This window comes from Thunnus thynnus, chromosome 17, assembly GCF_963924715.1.
Source record: "Thunnus thynnus chromosome 17, fThuThy2.1, whole genome shotgun sequence".
NCBI classification, from domain to species: Eukaryota; Metazoa; Chordata; class Actinopteri; order Scombriformes; family Scombridae; genus Thunnus; species Thunnus thynnus.
The window spans coordinates 6,850,914-6,864,335 of NC_089533.1; the positions used below are offsets into that span (position 1 = coordinate 6,850,914).

The 13,422-nt window shown below is 41.5% G+C and overlaps 1 protein-coding gene across 1 annotated transcript in view; it reads right to left on the bottom strand.

The window, feature by feature from the left end:
• The window catches only part of ngfra (nerve growth factor receptor a (TNFR superfamily, member 16)), a 28,648-nt gene extending 19,706 nt beyond the window's left edge, over positions 1 to 8,942 (bottom strand). Inside the window, exons 1-2 of the mRNA XM_067616501.1 lie at positions 8,447 to 8,942; positions 5,407 to 5,569 (exon numbers count right to left, since the gene is read on the bottom strand). Coding sequence (XP_067472602.1) covers positions 5,407 to 5,569; positions 8,447 to 8,485 — 202 coding nt within the window. The 5' untranslated portion in view covers positions 8,486 to 8,942. The remainder of the gene's footprint in view (positions 1 to 5,406; positions 5,570 to 8,446) is intronic.
• Between the last annotated feature and the right edge of the window lie 4,480 nt (positions 8,943 to 13,422).

A 13,422-nucleotide genomic window follows, 5' to 3' on the forward strand; every position in this document is an offset into this window, starting at 1 on the left:
CCGCCTGTTTCACTCTTGATTTCTCAAAACAATGCATGTGGGAAGTAAACACTGGTAAAAAAAAAAAAAAAGATGTTCTCAGTGGTTATGTGTTCCTTCTTCCAGCGAAATAAATCATAACTGGGTGTAACTGTAAATAAAGCCGCATGACGTGTGTGGATGTGCAGAACTCTAAACTTCATATGTGGGTGTCATGTTGAACAACAGCACGTCGTCAGTGTGAAAAGCCCTGCGGCAATGTCCCAATGCTTGCTTTGTGTTGCCTAGCACATAAACACTGGTACAGACTGAAGCTCTAAACACCTTGTAAACAGCAGTGCGACTAAGAAGCCGACGATGAAGGCTGTCACGTTATACGGGCAGACTGAGTGGAGCACGCGGAGGTAATGATATAGAGACAGGTAGGGGGAGAGATCTCGATTTGCTCGAGACTGTTTGACGCAGAAGTAATCAGAAACGGTCTTCGAGGGTGGTCTGGTGCGCGACCTCGGTCTAAAAAAGCTCCCAAACATGATTTAGCGATCAAAGTGTTGAGGAAGTGCTGATGTACGTCTGGAAGGGGAAGGGTCAGAGGAAATGGGGCAGTAAGGGGATGTAAGTTAGTTCAGTTTCCTTCTCAGATAGACACACACACCATCAGATTCAATGTTTTTTCTTTTCTCTATCTATCATCACCCTTTGCTCTCATTACTGTCTGGAGGCAGAAGTGATAAAGGCCAATGACACTGACTGATCGATCCCGACCTGGACGAATAACAGACCTCAGAGGTAAATGATTATTTGAATTTGTGAGCTCGAAGCCTTTTGTTTTCTTTGCAGTCAGGCTCAACCGGTAAAGCTCTCCTCATTCATTTCAATTATCCCACAGCGCTCAGGCTTCCTTGCTAATTTTAACTTGCATGCATGAGCCCCTTCGCAGTCCTTGTGTGTGTAAACACGTCTAAATGTGACCATATGCATCCAATCCGGTGTGTTCAACAGAAACAGGAAAGGAGTGTGTGTGCACGCGCATGTGTGTGTGTGTGTGTGTGGTTTGTGCATGTGTTCAATTTATGTGTCAGCGCTTTCATCTGATTGTGAGACACTGAGGGGGGCTAAAAGAGAAAAGTAAAAGGCTATCAGGAATCAGGTGAAGAGTGTCTTCTTTAATAAAATATGATCTTCTTTCTAATTGTCCTCAATCGAGCAATGATCAGTGCAGCTCAGCGATCCGAGTTCTCATATTCAGCAGTAAAGACGGCTGTTGGTAAAAGGGAGATGTGGTTGTATACGAGGGGGAGGGGAGGGGGTAGATGCACTTAAAATGTGCCACTTTGGCCCATGAAGACCCCCCTTGAAACACTGATGTGTTTCGGCCCCATTAGTGTCATCAATAATGTAGCCCTGGACGGCCTTGAAACTGCCCGATGATCTTCACAATCAGCACTTTAGGTGTAAGCTTTTAGCGAGGACAGCCATCTCTCCCACTCCACAGCGTGTGTCAGGGTCCACATTTCAGCGGAGAGACTCCCATTTTCTTCACACCAGAACCAGTGACCCTTCGCTGACTGTGGATCAGTGACCAACAACCTGCGTGACGGCTTAATTTGTCTTTTTAGACATGAAACATTTCTGAGTGTAATTATCGCTCTGCTTCATTGGTCCACTTAGCTTCCATTCAGATTTGAAACCGGTGGTTTTAGGATATTACCAAACCAATTATTAGGAGACCAAAGGAAGCAAGTTGTAATTTAACAATCAACAGTTACTCTTAAATCCCACACTAATAAGCTTTTGGGTTTTTTTTATTTTTTGCCTTTTAGAGAAGAAGCTTCCTTTGCTTTGGCCACAGACGACCTGCCAGGGGAAAATCTCCATTTCCTCTTTCTTCATCCCTTATGATCCAAAGTTGGAAGTGATTCTTGATGCTCTGTTTCAGCCTTCGCCAGACGAGGCTGTGATTCTACTTTCCTTCTTCCTTAAATCCCCAGTGAGCCCTAGTCCAGCCAGCCAGCGGGGCTCTCCTCTTAAACGCTACATTGACTTGTGAGGTTCTGCTTTTCTTTTTTTTTTTTTTGCTCTCAGATCTTCAGTCAGTTTGCAGGGCAAGTTTTTCTGAATGGTTCACAAAGTGAGGCAGGTCCGGTTGTCTCATCTCCCATGACAGCAGAGAAAAGTGGAGGAGACTGATAAATATTTCAGCACTGCTGACGCTGGCACTCGTCCCAAGCTGAGATGGTGAGGTGGTGGAGGGAGGGGGGGAGGGGGCTTACACTGACAGGAAGTGGGGAATTAAGGGGGATTCGTGGTAAATAAAGATTCACCCATATTTACCATGAAACAGCAAATGGATGTGTTGCACTTTACTCTTCAATTATTCAGTTCTGCACTTAGAAAGTCACCTAAAATGTATTTATAGCTTTAGTTTTTCAGGTAAGGCCATTGTTTCAGCTTCTAACTTCCATATAAATCCCATTCGGCCTTATTTTAGTGTATGTGTTCCTTTGAGCTTTAGGTACATTAAGGTTTCATCTGCTGAAACTAAAACAACATTGAAAACAATGAAAATGCACTTGCACCGGAAATTGAGTGTAACCTCCTGGGTATTTGAACTTAATTGTTGAGTGTTTATCAGCGGTGAGTAACGCTCCTGTATTGCGGAGCGAGATAATTGTTCACTGTTAGAAGCACAATAGGCTTTTCAATATGGTTTAATTAGCTGGATCAAATGAGTAAAGATGCATTGATGTAACAGTATGCATGATGAATGAGCAGATCGTGCCCTTTGGTGCCTGGCTCTCTAATACCATTTTATCCACTAATACAGACGATGAGTCATAGCAACAGGGAGGAGGAGGAGGAGGAGGAGGGTGCTGGAGAAAAGAGAGGAGACACGACAAGATTTGGTGGGATTCGCTGGTGTGGAGGGGAAAAAAGGGGGGCTGTAGGGGACAAAGAAATACTCATCAGAACAACCATCACGCGGGCCGACGCGCATCACTTGAAACTGCGGTTTAGCGTCCACACATCGTCCACCACCGTTTACAGCGGGAATATGAAAATATATGACGCGCAACGCTAATTCTTCATGACGTCAAAGCAAAGATAAAGTCCAGACGTTCGTGAAGCTGCTACGTGTTCCTCTACAGACTCCAGGCGCACCTCTTAGATTCACTCATCCAATTTCCTGCTCCAGTCTATCATAAGCCGTGTTTGCCGGTGACTATTACGGTAATTACTCTCCTCACTCTCCATCTACTGGTGTGACTGGGTTATTAACGATGTTGATACAAAAGCACGAAAAGCCTGCGTTATTTCACTCTTATTTTTGGTCAATTTCATGCCCCTACCTTTTCAAATATAGACTTTGTTTGACATAGTTGGTTTATGTGAATTTTTTTTTATTTACCCTATGGCACTGTCGCGCGCTACATGTAGGGAATTGGCTCCCTGCCCCTTGTACCTAGCGCTGTAGCTCTGGAGTTCCTTGAGGCGAAGAATAACAACTTCAAAAAGGGTGAAACCAGCCATACTTGTAGATTCTTTATAACATACCACAACACAGAGATTAACATCTGTTGTGCAAAAAGTTCACGAGTTCAAGGATAATCAAAAAGTATCAATTATCTTGCGACAAAAAAAGCGTTCCCACCGGTCTGCGAGCATTCCTCAAGAATTTGATAATTAAGGTTTTGATGTTCAATTTATTTTTGCTCAGCAGTTCTTGTTTACAGGCAGCATTTCCCAGTGTTTACATGTGATGTCTGAGGGGATTAATGCAATCAATCAATGTTCAACCAAGAGTGTGCACTGACTAAACGACTAAACCGGGCTAATTTTTGGATTTCTGCTCCGTGTCAGTCACCATAAAGTCACAAACTGCCTCGATTAGCATGTGCATTTTAAATGAAGGGAAAGGTACCACTGCAGAGACTCAAACCAGCAGGTGTGATACATTTGTCTTGTCGTGATTCTGCAGCTCCTCCTGTATTATGCAGTGATGCTCGTGACCTATACTTCTGACGTTTACTTAGCGCTCTGACAAAGAATACAGGCCAACATCTTAAAGGGCAAAGAGACCTGCTGCAGGGACGCGATGCAGAAAGACCCTGAAATCTAGAGGAACATATTTATTTGCAGCAACAGCTCTTCTTCTCTGTGATGTTGCGGTGTTGGCACCTCTCCCAGCTCTGGTCTGTAGAGCGAGTGCTAATGGTTCACAGCCTGAGCCGAGTTGTAAGCGAACACATTTGGACCCACTTACAAGCATCAAACATATGAATTCCTGCCTTATTTCTCAGGATACTTGATAAAGGCAAAGCGCACACTTCATACAAATGAACAAATTGGACAATAACAGTTTGTTTTGGCTTTGAGGTTCTTTTTGTTTGGAGTTCGAGCCCAAGCTGCCATTAAAAGCTTGGAAAATGAATGTGGATGTTTAAATAAAGATGATGTAGTAGGTATGAGTGTGTGTAACGCTGGTGAGGACATCCACTTTTGCAGCTGTGCAACAGTTTACATGTGTATATATTAGATTTTGATTGTTTCCAGGTTTAATTTAATCTACTACCATCTGACACATTTCAGGAAGAAGAGTCAAATATTGGTATTTTGGGTTGACAGTGTTGGAATCGTTAGCCTATTAAAGGGTTAATCACAAAAAACCGTGCAGTGAACTCTCTTTATTGGAACCACATCCCCAATATGAAAGCTATTTTCTGGTAACATTGAGGTGTTTGGATTTTGTTTGTTGAAAGACATGTTGCTATTTCGTCTTTAAGTGTTTTGAGCACCACATATGCACATTCACAGAGGGCTGTCGGCTGTTGGCTGCTATCTCAAAAACAAAATTGAAGCTGTCTGCATGGTTTGATACCACAAGTGGTGAATGGGAACATGATAAAAAAAAACATTTTCTAACAAGGTCTGCAACAGCTAACAGCTACTCTCGGTTTAATTCATCCCTTTGGCTTGAATTTATCCTGCCCTTTTATTTGGTAGTAATGCTCATGGGTCTGTGGTTATAAATAACAAGTTATTAATAGAAAGCTTTTACAATATTCCATCAAGTATGCAGTTGTAAATTTTAATATATTTTCCAGAGGCCTTTTCCAGAAGGTAGACCGACATGATTATTTCACAACCTGGCAGCCCAGAAGCTGTTTGTATTGGCTGATCTATAAAGCAGTAGTAAATTATTTATTAACCATTAAGTCATTTGCTACAACTTATGAACCCTTTATAATGGGCGTCTTATTAGAAAGTGGTGCCCATGTTTTTTCTTTGATTTGATCAGAATAAAAGAAAGGTTGAGTCTAGAATGTTTTAGTTAATGAGCAAAGGTAGTTTATAGTTTTAATTTGCTCAAATTGCTCCCAGCCCCTTAAAAGAGGATGCAATGCAATAAAAAAAATCTCTACTCACTGTCCAAACACTGGGCACAGACAGTCTGAGTAGCGCCGCATTTCTTCACCACTCCCTCTCCAGGTGGGCACTCCCTGCAGCACTCTCCATCGTTGGTGTACTCGCCGGAGGGACAGGGAAGCAGCACCGCCCGCTCCGTCTTAGATGCCAACATTAGCGCCATCTGGTACACCGGGGAAAGTGACACAGTGTGTTAAAGCGTCGTATACACACTCAGAGAGAAAGCACATAACAGACACACACACAGCACAGAGCCACTGTGACTCGAATATACACAGCAAAACAAATTGATGAAAATTGCTGCCAGGTGTCCAACCTGTTCTTTAAATCCAGTCGCTATCAGGATTCATCATAAATCATGTTGTCTCCGCCTACATTGGACACACTTTGAACAAGCCAGTCACCTCTAAACTGCCTTAATAGCTCCCTTTAAGGCACATCAGCTCTAATAGTAAACTTATGACACACTCCGGACGAGGCAGTTACCATAAATTCATGTGTGCAGGACATTACACACATGCCCGACCTGATTACTGTCTAAAGGTGAGAAAAGCTGTGAACGTCAACCTCTGATACCAAGTACTGGCACAAACACACACACATGTTTGTACCTCTATACTTGTGAGGACTTTTTACTGATGTAATGCATTCCCCAAACCCATCATAACTGTTTAAACCCAGGTCTTACCCTAAATCTAAGTCTAACTTTGACTCTATAAGCAAGTTGCAACCTTCAATAAGAGAACCAGCCATTGAAAGTCTCACAAAGTTTTGAGGACATTGCATCGACATACATTAATTCCCTGGAGACTTACCCTAACTCAAACCAAAAACCAAGTCTTAACTCTAAAATATAACATTGTGGGGATCTGCTTTTTGTCCCTAAATGGGAGATGAGTCCCCGTAATCTTACCGTTAAAATATTTTTGTCCCTGCAATGTGATTAATATGAGTTGCATGCACACACTTTTTCCTACAAAATAAAGCCTCTCTCTCAACCCACAGCTCTCTGTCCTAATTTGCATATTGATCACTGACACACATGCTCACTTCACTGTAAATACCCGCAGCAAGCAGCCAAACTGTGCTGTAAATACACAGTGGTTCTCTCTTCCTTACATGGGAGGGATTTCCATCTATAATTTAGTTCAAATTACTTGCAAAATGGACTCTTACTTCTCCCTAATCTCGTCTAATCTGTCTAATCTACTCCAGTTATCACCTTCTTTCTCTCCCTCCCTCTCTTGATGCATCTTTCCTCTCTGATATAAATGCATTACAGCTTTACTGGCAGAACAACTGAGGCTTGTTTCACTGGCGTAACATATAACAATGTTAAATAAAAAAGAATTCATATCCAGGCGGTTTAGAACAAAGAAAGACCGAAAACACTTTCATGTCCTATGGCTCTTATTATGTAACGAGCAAAGCTCATTTCCACTTATTTCAAATTTGCTGAGACATCAATTCAATCTTTTCTGTCTTTCTCTCTATCGTTCATCCCTCCCCTCCCTCTCCTCTCCTCTCCTCTCCTCTCTGCTGTGCCTGCTTTCATTCAGAAACAGATGTACTGAGCAGCCAGCAGCTCCCTCAATTCTCGCTCCTCTTGCTCAGTATTTCCCCCTTTCTGTCATCCCCATCTTTGCTCTCTAGTTGCATTTCTCTTCCGCGTCATTTATCCTGATTTTACCACCTGTTACCTCAAAATTTATACTCAATCCTCAGTTTTTATTTGAGTACATTTGCAGGATTAAAGCCCAGTTTTTTTGGTCTGCAAAAATGAACTCTGGACGCAGCTTAAAACCTCAAGAGAGTTCCCTCTTGTATCTGCAGGGGAGGGATTGATATCCCAGACTGTGCTGGGCCAACTTCCTTTCCTGTGACATCTCCCTGGAATATCACTCAGCTCCAGAACAGATTAATGGCCAACTCAGAGGGAAATTTGTGGACCAGCAACAAGAACGCACATACAGGCACACAGAAAAAACGTACGGACAGCAGCCCAGCTGTGATATGCTTGGTTTGTACTCTCCTCAATTTCATGGTCAATTTGAGAGTTTATTTCTAAATTTAATTCTACCAAAGTGCACCCGACCGTCGCCACCCTTTAAACCAGCTGTCACAACAGAGCGTCCCCTCACATCCAGGGCTGTTCACATGATGACCGAGCTGCGCGGCCCAATTAGACCAGCTGCTGTAGACATACCAGGGCGGTGAAAGGATGTGCCCCCCTGCTCTGCGCCTGCCGTCGGCTTTATCGCCACCACCATCCTCCCTTAATCAACTTTTTCACAGAATCGTCAGAATCCTCACGTTTGATGTCAAAATCATTTACAGCTCGTGTTGGATAAGACTTTAGTGAATCAATTTACTTTTCCATAAGCTTCAGCATCTTTATCTCCTCTTACTTTAAGACCCAAATATGTCAAAATGTACCTAAAAATTACTTCTAGTCATAAATGCCTGTAAATTCTGGGCCAAGGCACCTGTCAGCAGACTGCTCCTGGATGTCTGGATGCAGCCCTGTGTGTGTATATGTGTGTGTGTGTGTTTGGGCATAATATCACATGCATATCAGCTGCTGTTTAGCTACATGCAGCATGTTTAGCAGAAAAAAAACGCCACATTAGTCCTTTAATATGACACTTTACAGGGGAAACACCTCAGCAACGATACGCTGCACATTCAAACCGTCTTCAAAATATGATTAAAAATATCACAACTATCACATAAGAGACTATATATATATATATATATATATATATATATAATGCAAAACTCCTCATAAGTCCCTGCAGGAATATTATAGAAACATCATATCATTATTATAGAAACAAACACCTTAGAATAAATGTTGACTCAAACTAAGCCCCAGTGGTAATATTGTTGGAAAAAAAGAAACCTCATAGTGTTAAATCTTTTTGAAAAAATCACATCATAAAGTGCGTAAGGTCATTTAAAACTCATTTACAGTCCCTGCAGAGTCTTACAGCAGCAATTACAGCGAACATGCAGCAGTTTACTGTACAGACTTACTTACCAGAGCGCACAAAATCACCAGCGATAAGGTAGTAGTCATCCTGCGTCGCCTGCTGGAGTCACATAAAACAGATCTTGAGCAGAGAAGGCAGCGCTATATGGAGGAGGAGAGCCGCTCAGCAGGAGTGCTCATTTTAATTCCAGCGGCAAGGATTTTTTTTTTTTTTTTTTTTTTATCAATGAGTCCGCACTACTAACGCGTCAGCCCCGGGACTTCTGGACTGGAGTCAGATGCGATGGTCGGTGCACCCCATGCAGAAGCACCACCACCACCTCACTACCTCACCAACACACACTCACAGAAAGACAAGAAGAAGAAGAAGAGGAGGAGGAGGAGGAGGAAGAAGAGACCGTCCTGTCCGGAGTGCTGCTCAGCTGCAAGTGCACTGCGGAGAAGAGAGGAGAGGAGAGGAGATGAGGGGAGAGGAGAGGAGAGGAGAGGAGAGGAGAGGAGAGGGGGCACGTCCACCCTCCAGTTTATTACCCCTGATACTCCTGCAGTAAGACTATACAACCTGCTCTCTCTCTCTCTCTCTCTCACTCTCTCTGTCTCTCTGTCTTTCTTCTCACATGCTTTGATCTCATGGTGAGGTCCAAATTCATTGCAAAAGTGACATAAAAATAATTGACATTCATTATACATTATGTACTCTTTCTTGTCCTTTAGCTCCAATGAAGGGAAACCTCAACGCTGCACCATATAATGATAATTTTGACAACAGTGTCATGGCAACAGTTTGGAGAAGCCAAAAAATCAGACATGCAATCTAACAGAGATATTAGCGAGGCAGCAGCAGCAGGAAACGCTGTTGTGTGTTCGGATCATGTGTCTGATTTTTATCCATAGTGTGTTTTTTTTGATCCAGCGCCTGTAAAGATAGTTTGGTCAACAGTTTGGACTATGTCAACATGACAGCTCTCCCACACACAAAAATCTCTCATCGTTTTCCCAGTTTGACGTGGACGAACTTGACCGGCCGGCACAGAGCCATGACCGCAACCCCACGTCCAACACCTTTGAGTCAAACTGTCGAACGACTGCAAGCCATGCAGGCCTTATCACCCAACATCAGAGTCACACTGATGCTCTTTTAGCAGAAGGACAGTAAATCCCTGCAGCCAGCTTCCAAAATCAGGCGGAAATTCCTCCCATAAGAGAGAAAGCTGTTATAGCTGCAGATTAATGCTCATGGTGTTGGAATGAAATGTTTAGCATTCACATATGGGCGTAATATTCTGGTATCCATACACTTTTGGCCATGCGGCGTATGTCTCATCATCATATAATGTCTTCATTAATTGCTGACTCAGTGCCCAGTGCTATAGCTGCTTGTGGTGTTTTTCTGCTGGACTGAATTATATTGAAGTGTGTTTCTAATATGTTTTGCTTCCCAGGAAAGATATTAGACAGTTTTCAATATAATGCACTCCAAAAGAAGACTACCACAAAGTACAGCTTTAAAACTTAGCAGAGAAGTGGGTCAACACACAAACAACTGAAGAAGTGTTAACAAAAAGTAAGGATTTTAAGGACACAAGTGTTCCAAATCTGATTAATTAGATTATGAATGAACCTGCTGTACAAAATCTCATTATTTTATTATAAATCATTTGGTATTTGGCTGCTTACCAAGCAACATCCAAGGCCAGTAGTCAGCTTACCAGGTGCTCTGACTTGTCATGTTGAGACCTCCTAAGACGGTATCATCATGTACCACAAGAGGGCGACTCAGCTGAGCTCAGATCAGCAGCTGTTCACACTCACATCTGTGTGATGATTGTGAGCTTAAAAATGAAGGATGAGGTTCTTTCCCATAAACATGTCAGTTCACACATTCATCGTACACTGTGAAAAGGCTGATCTCAGATCTGATATGTTCACTGTATGACACTGCTGCACAACTGAGCAACGGCCTCCCTTAAAACATTATCATTTAGATTTCATGTAAGGCTGCCAATGTGTCCGTTTGATAAGAAACAAAACAATTTCTTCATTTAATCAGGAGCTAATTTTTATGACACACTGTTCCATAGAGTATTAAGCACTTTTGTTGAAGAAAAAGATGTACTGTATAGTGTGAGGCACTTTTTTGGACTCCTGCCACATATGTTGAGGTCTACTGAGGTTTGAATCACATGAATCATCGAGCCCTGCCCGCCGCATCACAGATGTTTTCGGGGGTTTTTTTTATGAAGATGATGCTAAACTGGGCGAGACCACTCCAAAGCCACTAATGTACGTCTAAGTATTGTAATTGTGTTTAATGCTCGTTGAGGTACTTAGCCTTTACACTTAAGAAAAAAAAACCCAGTGTTGATGGGTATTGATCCAAGACAGTGTGACGATGAAGCAGCTGTAGTCACCGAAAATGAACGGCTTTATCTGCTGCAAAACCCTTCTCAGTCTCCTCCTGACCCTGCAACTTCCACCTTCTCCGCACCGATCACCAGCTCAGGGGACGCAGAGGCCGATGCCCCCCCCCAAGCAGCAGCCACAGGGTGATTTAGTTACACTGTTGAGATACGAATGATCTCCAGTATCGATCTCGAGACACATCAATTTCACCACTTCCTACACATCCTCCTTCGAGATCACCCCTACAGCACCTCTGACTAACCCCCATTCTGATGACTCTGACAGCACTCCTCTTCATCAATATAATCTTCTTTGATTCTGGATTCACGTGTCGATTCCCACTAAATCCAGTATTTACTGTCTATAATCTCTGCATTCTGAGTGAAACCGCTGTAACGTCACAGGTGCACAGGTAATTAACGGTGTAGTTCCAGCTCTAATAATTATTTTTAACACTCTCCGGCCATTTTGTTGATATTGTCAGAGTCTAACAACAGTGTAACAGAGATGTACTACAACTCCGGGATGAAATGTATCCGTCCAACAGCCAGAAATAGAAAAATGTCCTCCGAATGCGAGCTCTATTAGTAGTGTTATGGATATATGAATATGTGCTGACAAGGCCTTTGGTACTGTAGATACATGTATTTTTCTCTCTGCACATATCACATTTCCAGCCGTACTGTATGATTGGTCAGCGAAAGGAAATGTCACATCAGTCTGCAAGGTCACTACAATGACCAACGATTGTACTAAAATACAATCGTGATGAAGACGACTTGCTGGCCGTCGTTACGGCGAGCATCACAAGGGCAGCCACACATGAAATTCTCCAGACTCCCTTTTTTTTTATTATTATTGTGCAGAAATGTTATTTATTGCTGAAATTAGTTGTTAACTTGGCTGTATGAGATGATCATCTGATGACTTTATATTTAGGGTTATTTATAGTAATGGGTTTTGGCAGCTGAAATTTTTAATTTGGAAAAGTGAAATGTCAAAATTTGAAAGTTAAAATGAATGCAATGATGTCAAAATAAGTCTTAGTCTTGTAATCTGTAGTGTTATTTACGCACTTCCAGCTTCCAGTAAAAAATTACAAAGTCCAGCTCCTTGTATTGAACATAGAGTACATTGAAAGTGTGTTTGGCTCGCGGCATTCAGTAGCCTGAGCATGAACCAACATGTGTGTGTGTGTGTATCTTCCCTCTCTGTGTGTTTTTACTTACTTTTGAATCACATCAAAGACAAAGTTCTTTTGTCTTATGATGGACAATAAAGTTTATGACTGCGATTATGCTTCTTGTAAAACATGCGAATACGATTAAACAATGCAACAAATGCATGTTTTGTTTTTGTTTAGTCAGCAGATGTATCTACAAATGCAGTTGGTATGTATTTGAACAGAAACACATTGTTTTGTTCTGTGTTCTTCTACATCACGTTGGATTTGAAATGAAATGAGATTTAAAGACCGACATGTTTGGAGACGTATCAAAACACTGAATAATGTGGTTTTCGAATAAAAACGTCAAGTACCAGATCAGAAATTCTTATATTTCATTCTTCCTGCTCATGAAAAAAATCCAGAATCTGTGAATATATAAATATTATATAATAATATATATTATATAATGATATAATCATTTTAAAAGTTTAACTTCTGGACACAAGATGTCTCCTCCTTCACTGAAAAGTCTATTCTCAGTGTTTTTGCACTTCAAGTTTCCACATCACACTTGTGTAACTTGCATACCGGACCTGGATTGGCTTCCAACTAGTTATGATGTCACAAATCTTGCTTGTAGGTACACGACTTAAACTCAGATTTTCGGTAAACTCAGAGAAAAGTTCCTGTTTCAGCTGCTACATGTGAAAAAAACAATCATTCTGCACAGTGAAACTCAAACATTCATGTGAAGTAACGATAAAACACAATTTTGAGTGAAGAAGGACTTGAAATGGGAGGAAGTTTAAATGATAAGTTTCAGCTTTAAGGGTTTTTGAAGGTTTTTATATCCATGAACGATGTAGCGTTTCAAAATTAGCCTCAAATTAAAGTTAAGTGAAAGTCAAGCTTTTTACTGTGGCGATTGTTTCATTTTATTATTCTGGAGTACAGAGTGAAAACACTAAAAAATATGAAATTGGACATACTAAGAGCTGTCTGAAGGACGGGGCGAGTGAGCATAAGTCTGGATAATCCTCTGGCACACCACTTTGCTGAGCATCATGCATGCACTGACAGTCTTGTGAGGGTGGAGGGAATACAATGTGTTCATCAGATGTTGTAGGTTTTTTTTAAAAAAACTGCTGATGAGGGAAAGCCAGGGGGATTTTTAAACTTAATACTTTAGTGTCTAAATAAAGATTATAAACCTTTTTTTTATAAACAACATTCCTTCCTGTACTCATTAACAGGCCTATAGACCTATAGATTGATATTGTTGTGCATGTTTTTTTGTACCTGTTGATCATTTCATTCTGTGATGCAAAATTGTTTGATGGATTATGTTTATTTCTAGCATAAAACATCTATTTTTTGATCATTTCCTCCCTGGTGGGGACCCTGTGCAGTCAGCATTTTAAACCATAAAGGTTTTTTTTCACAACCTTTTCCC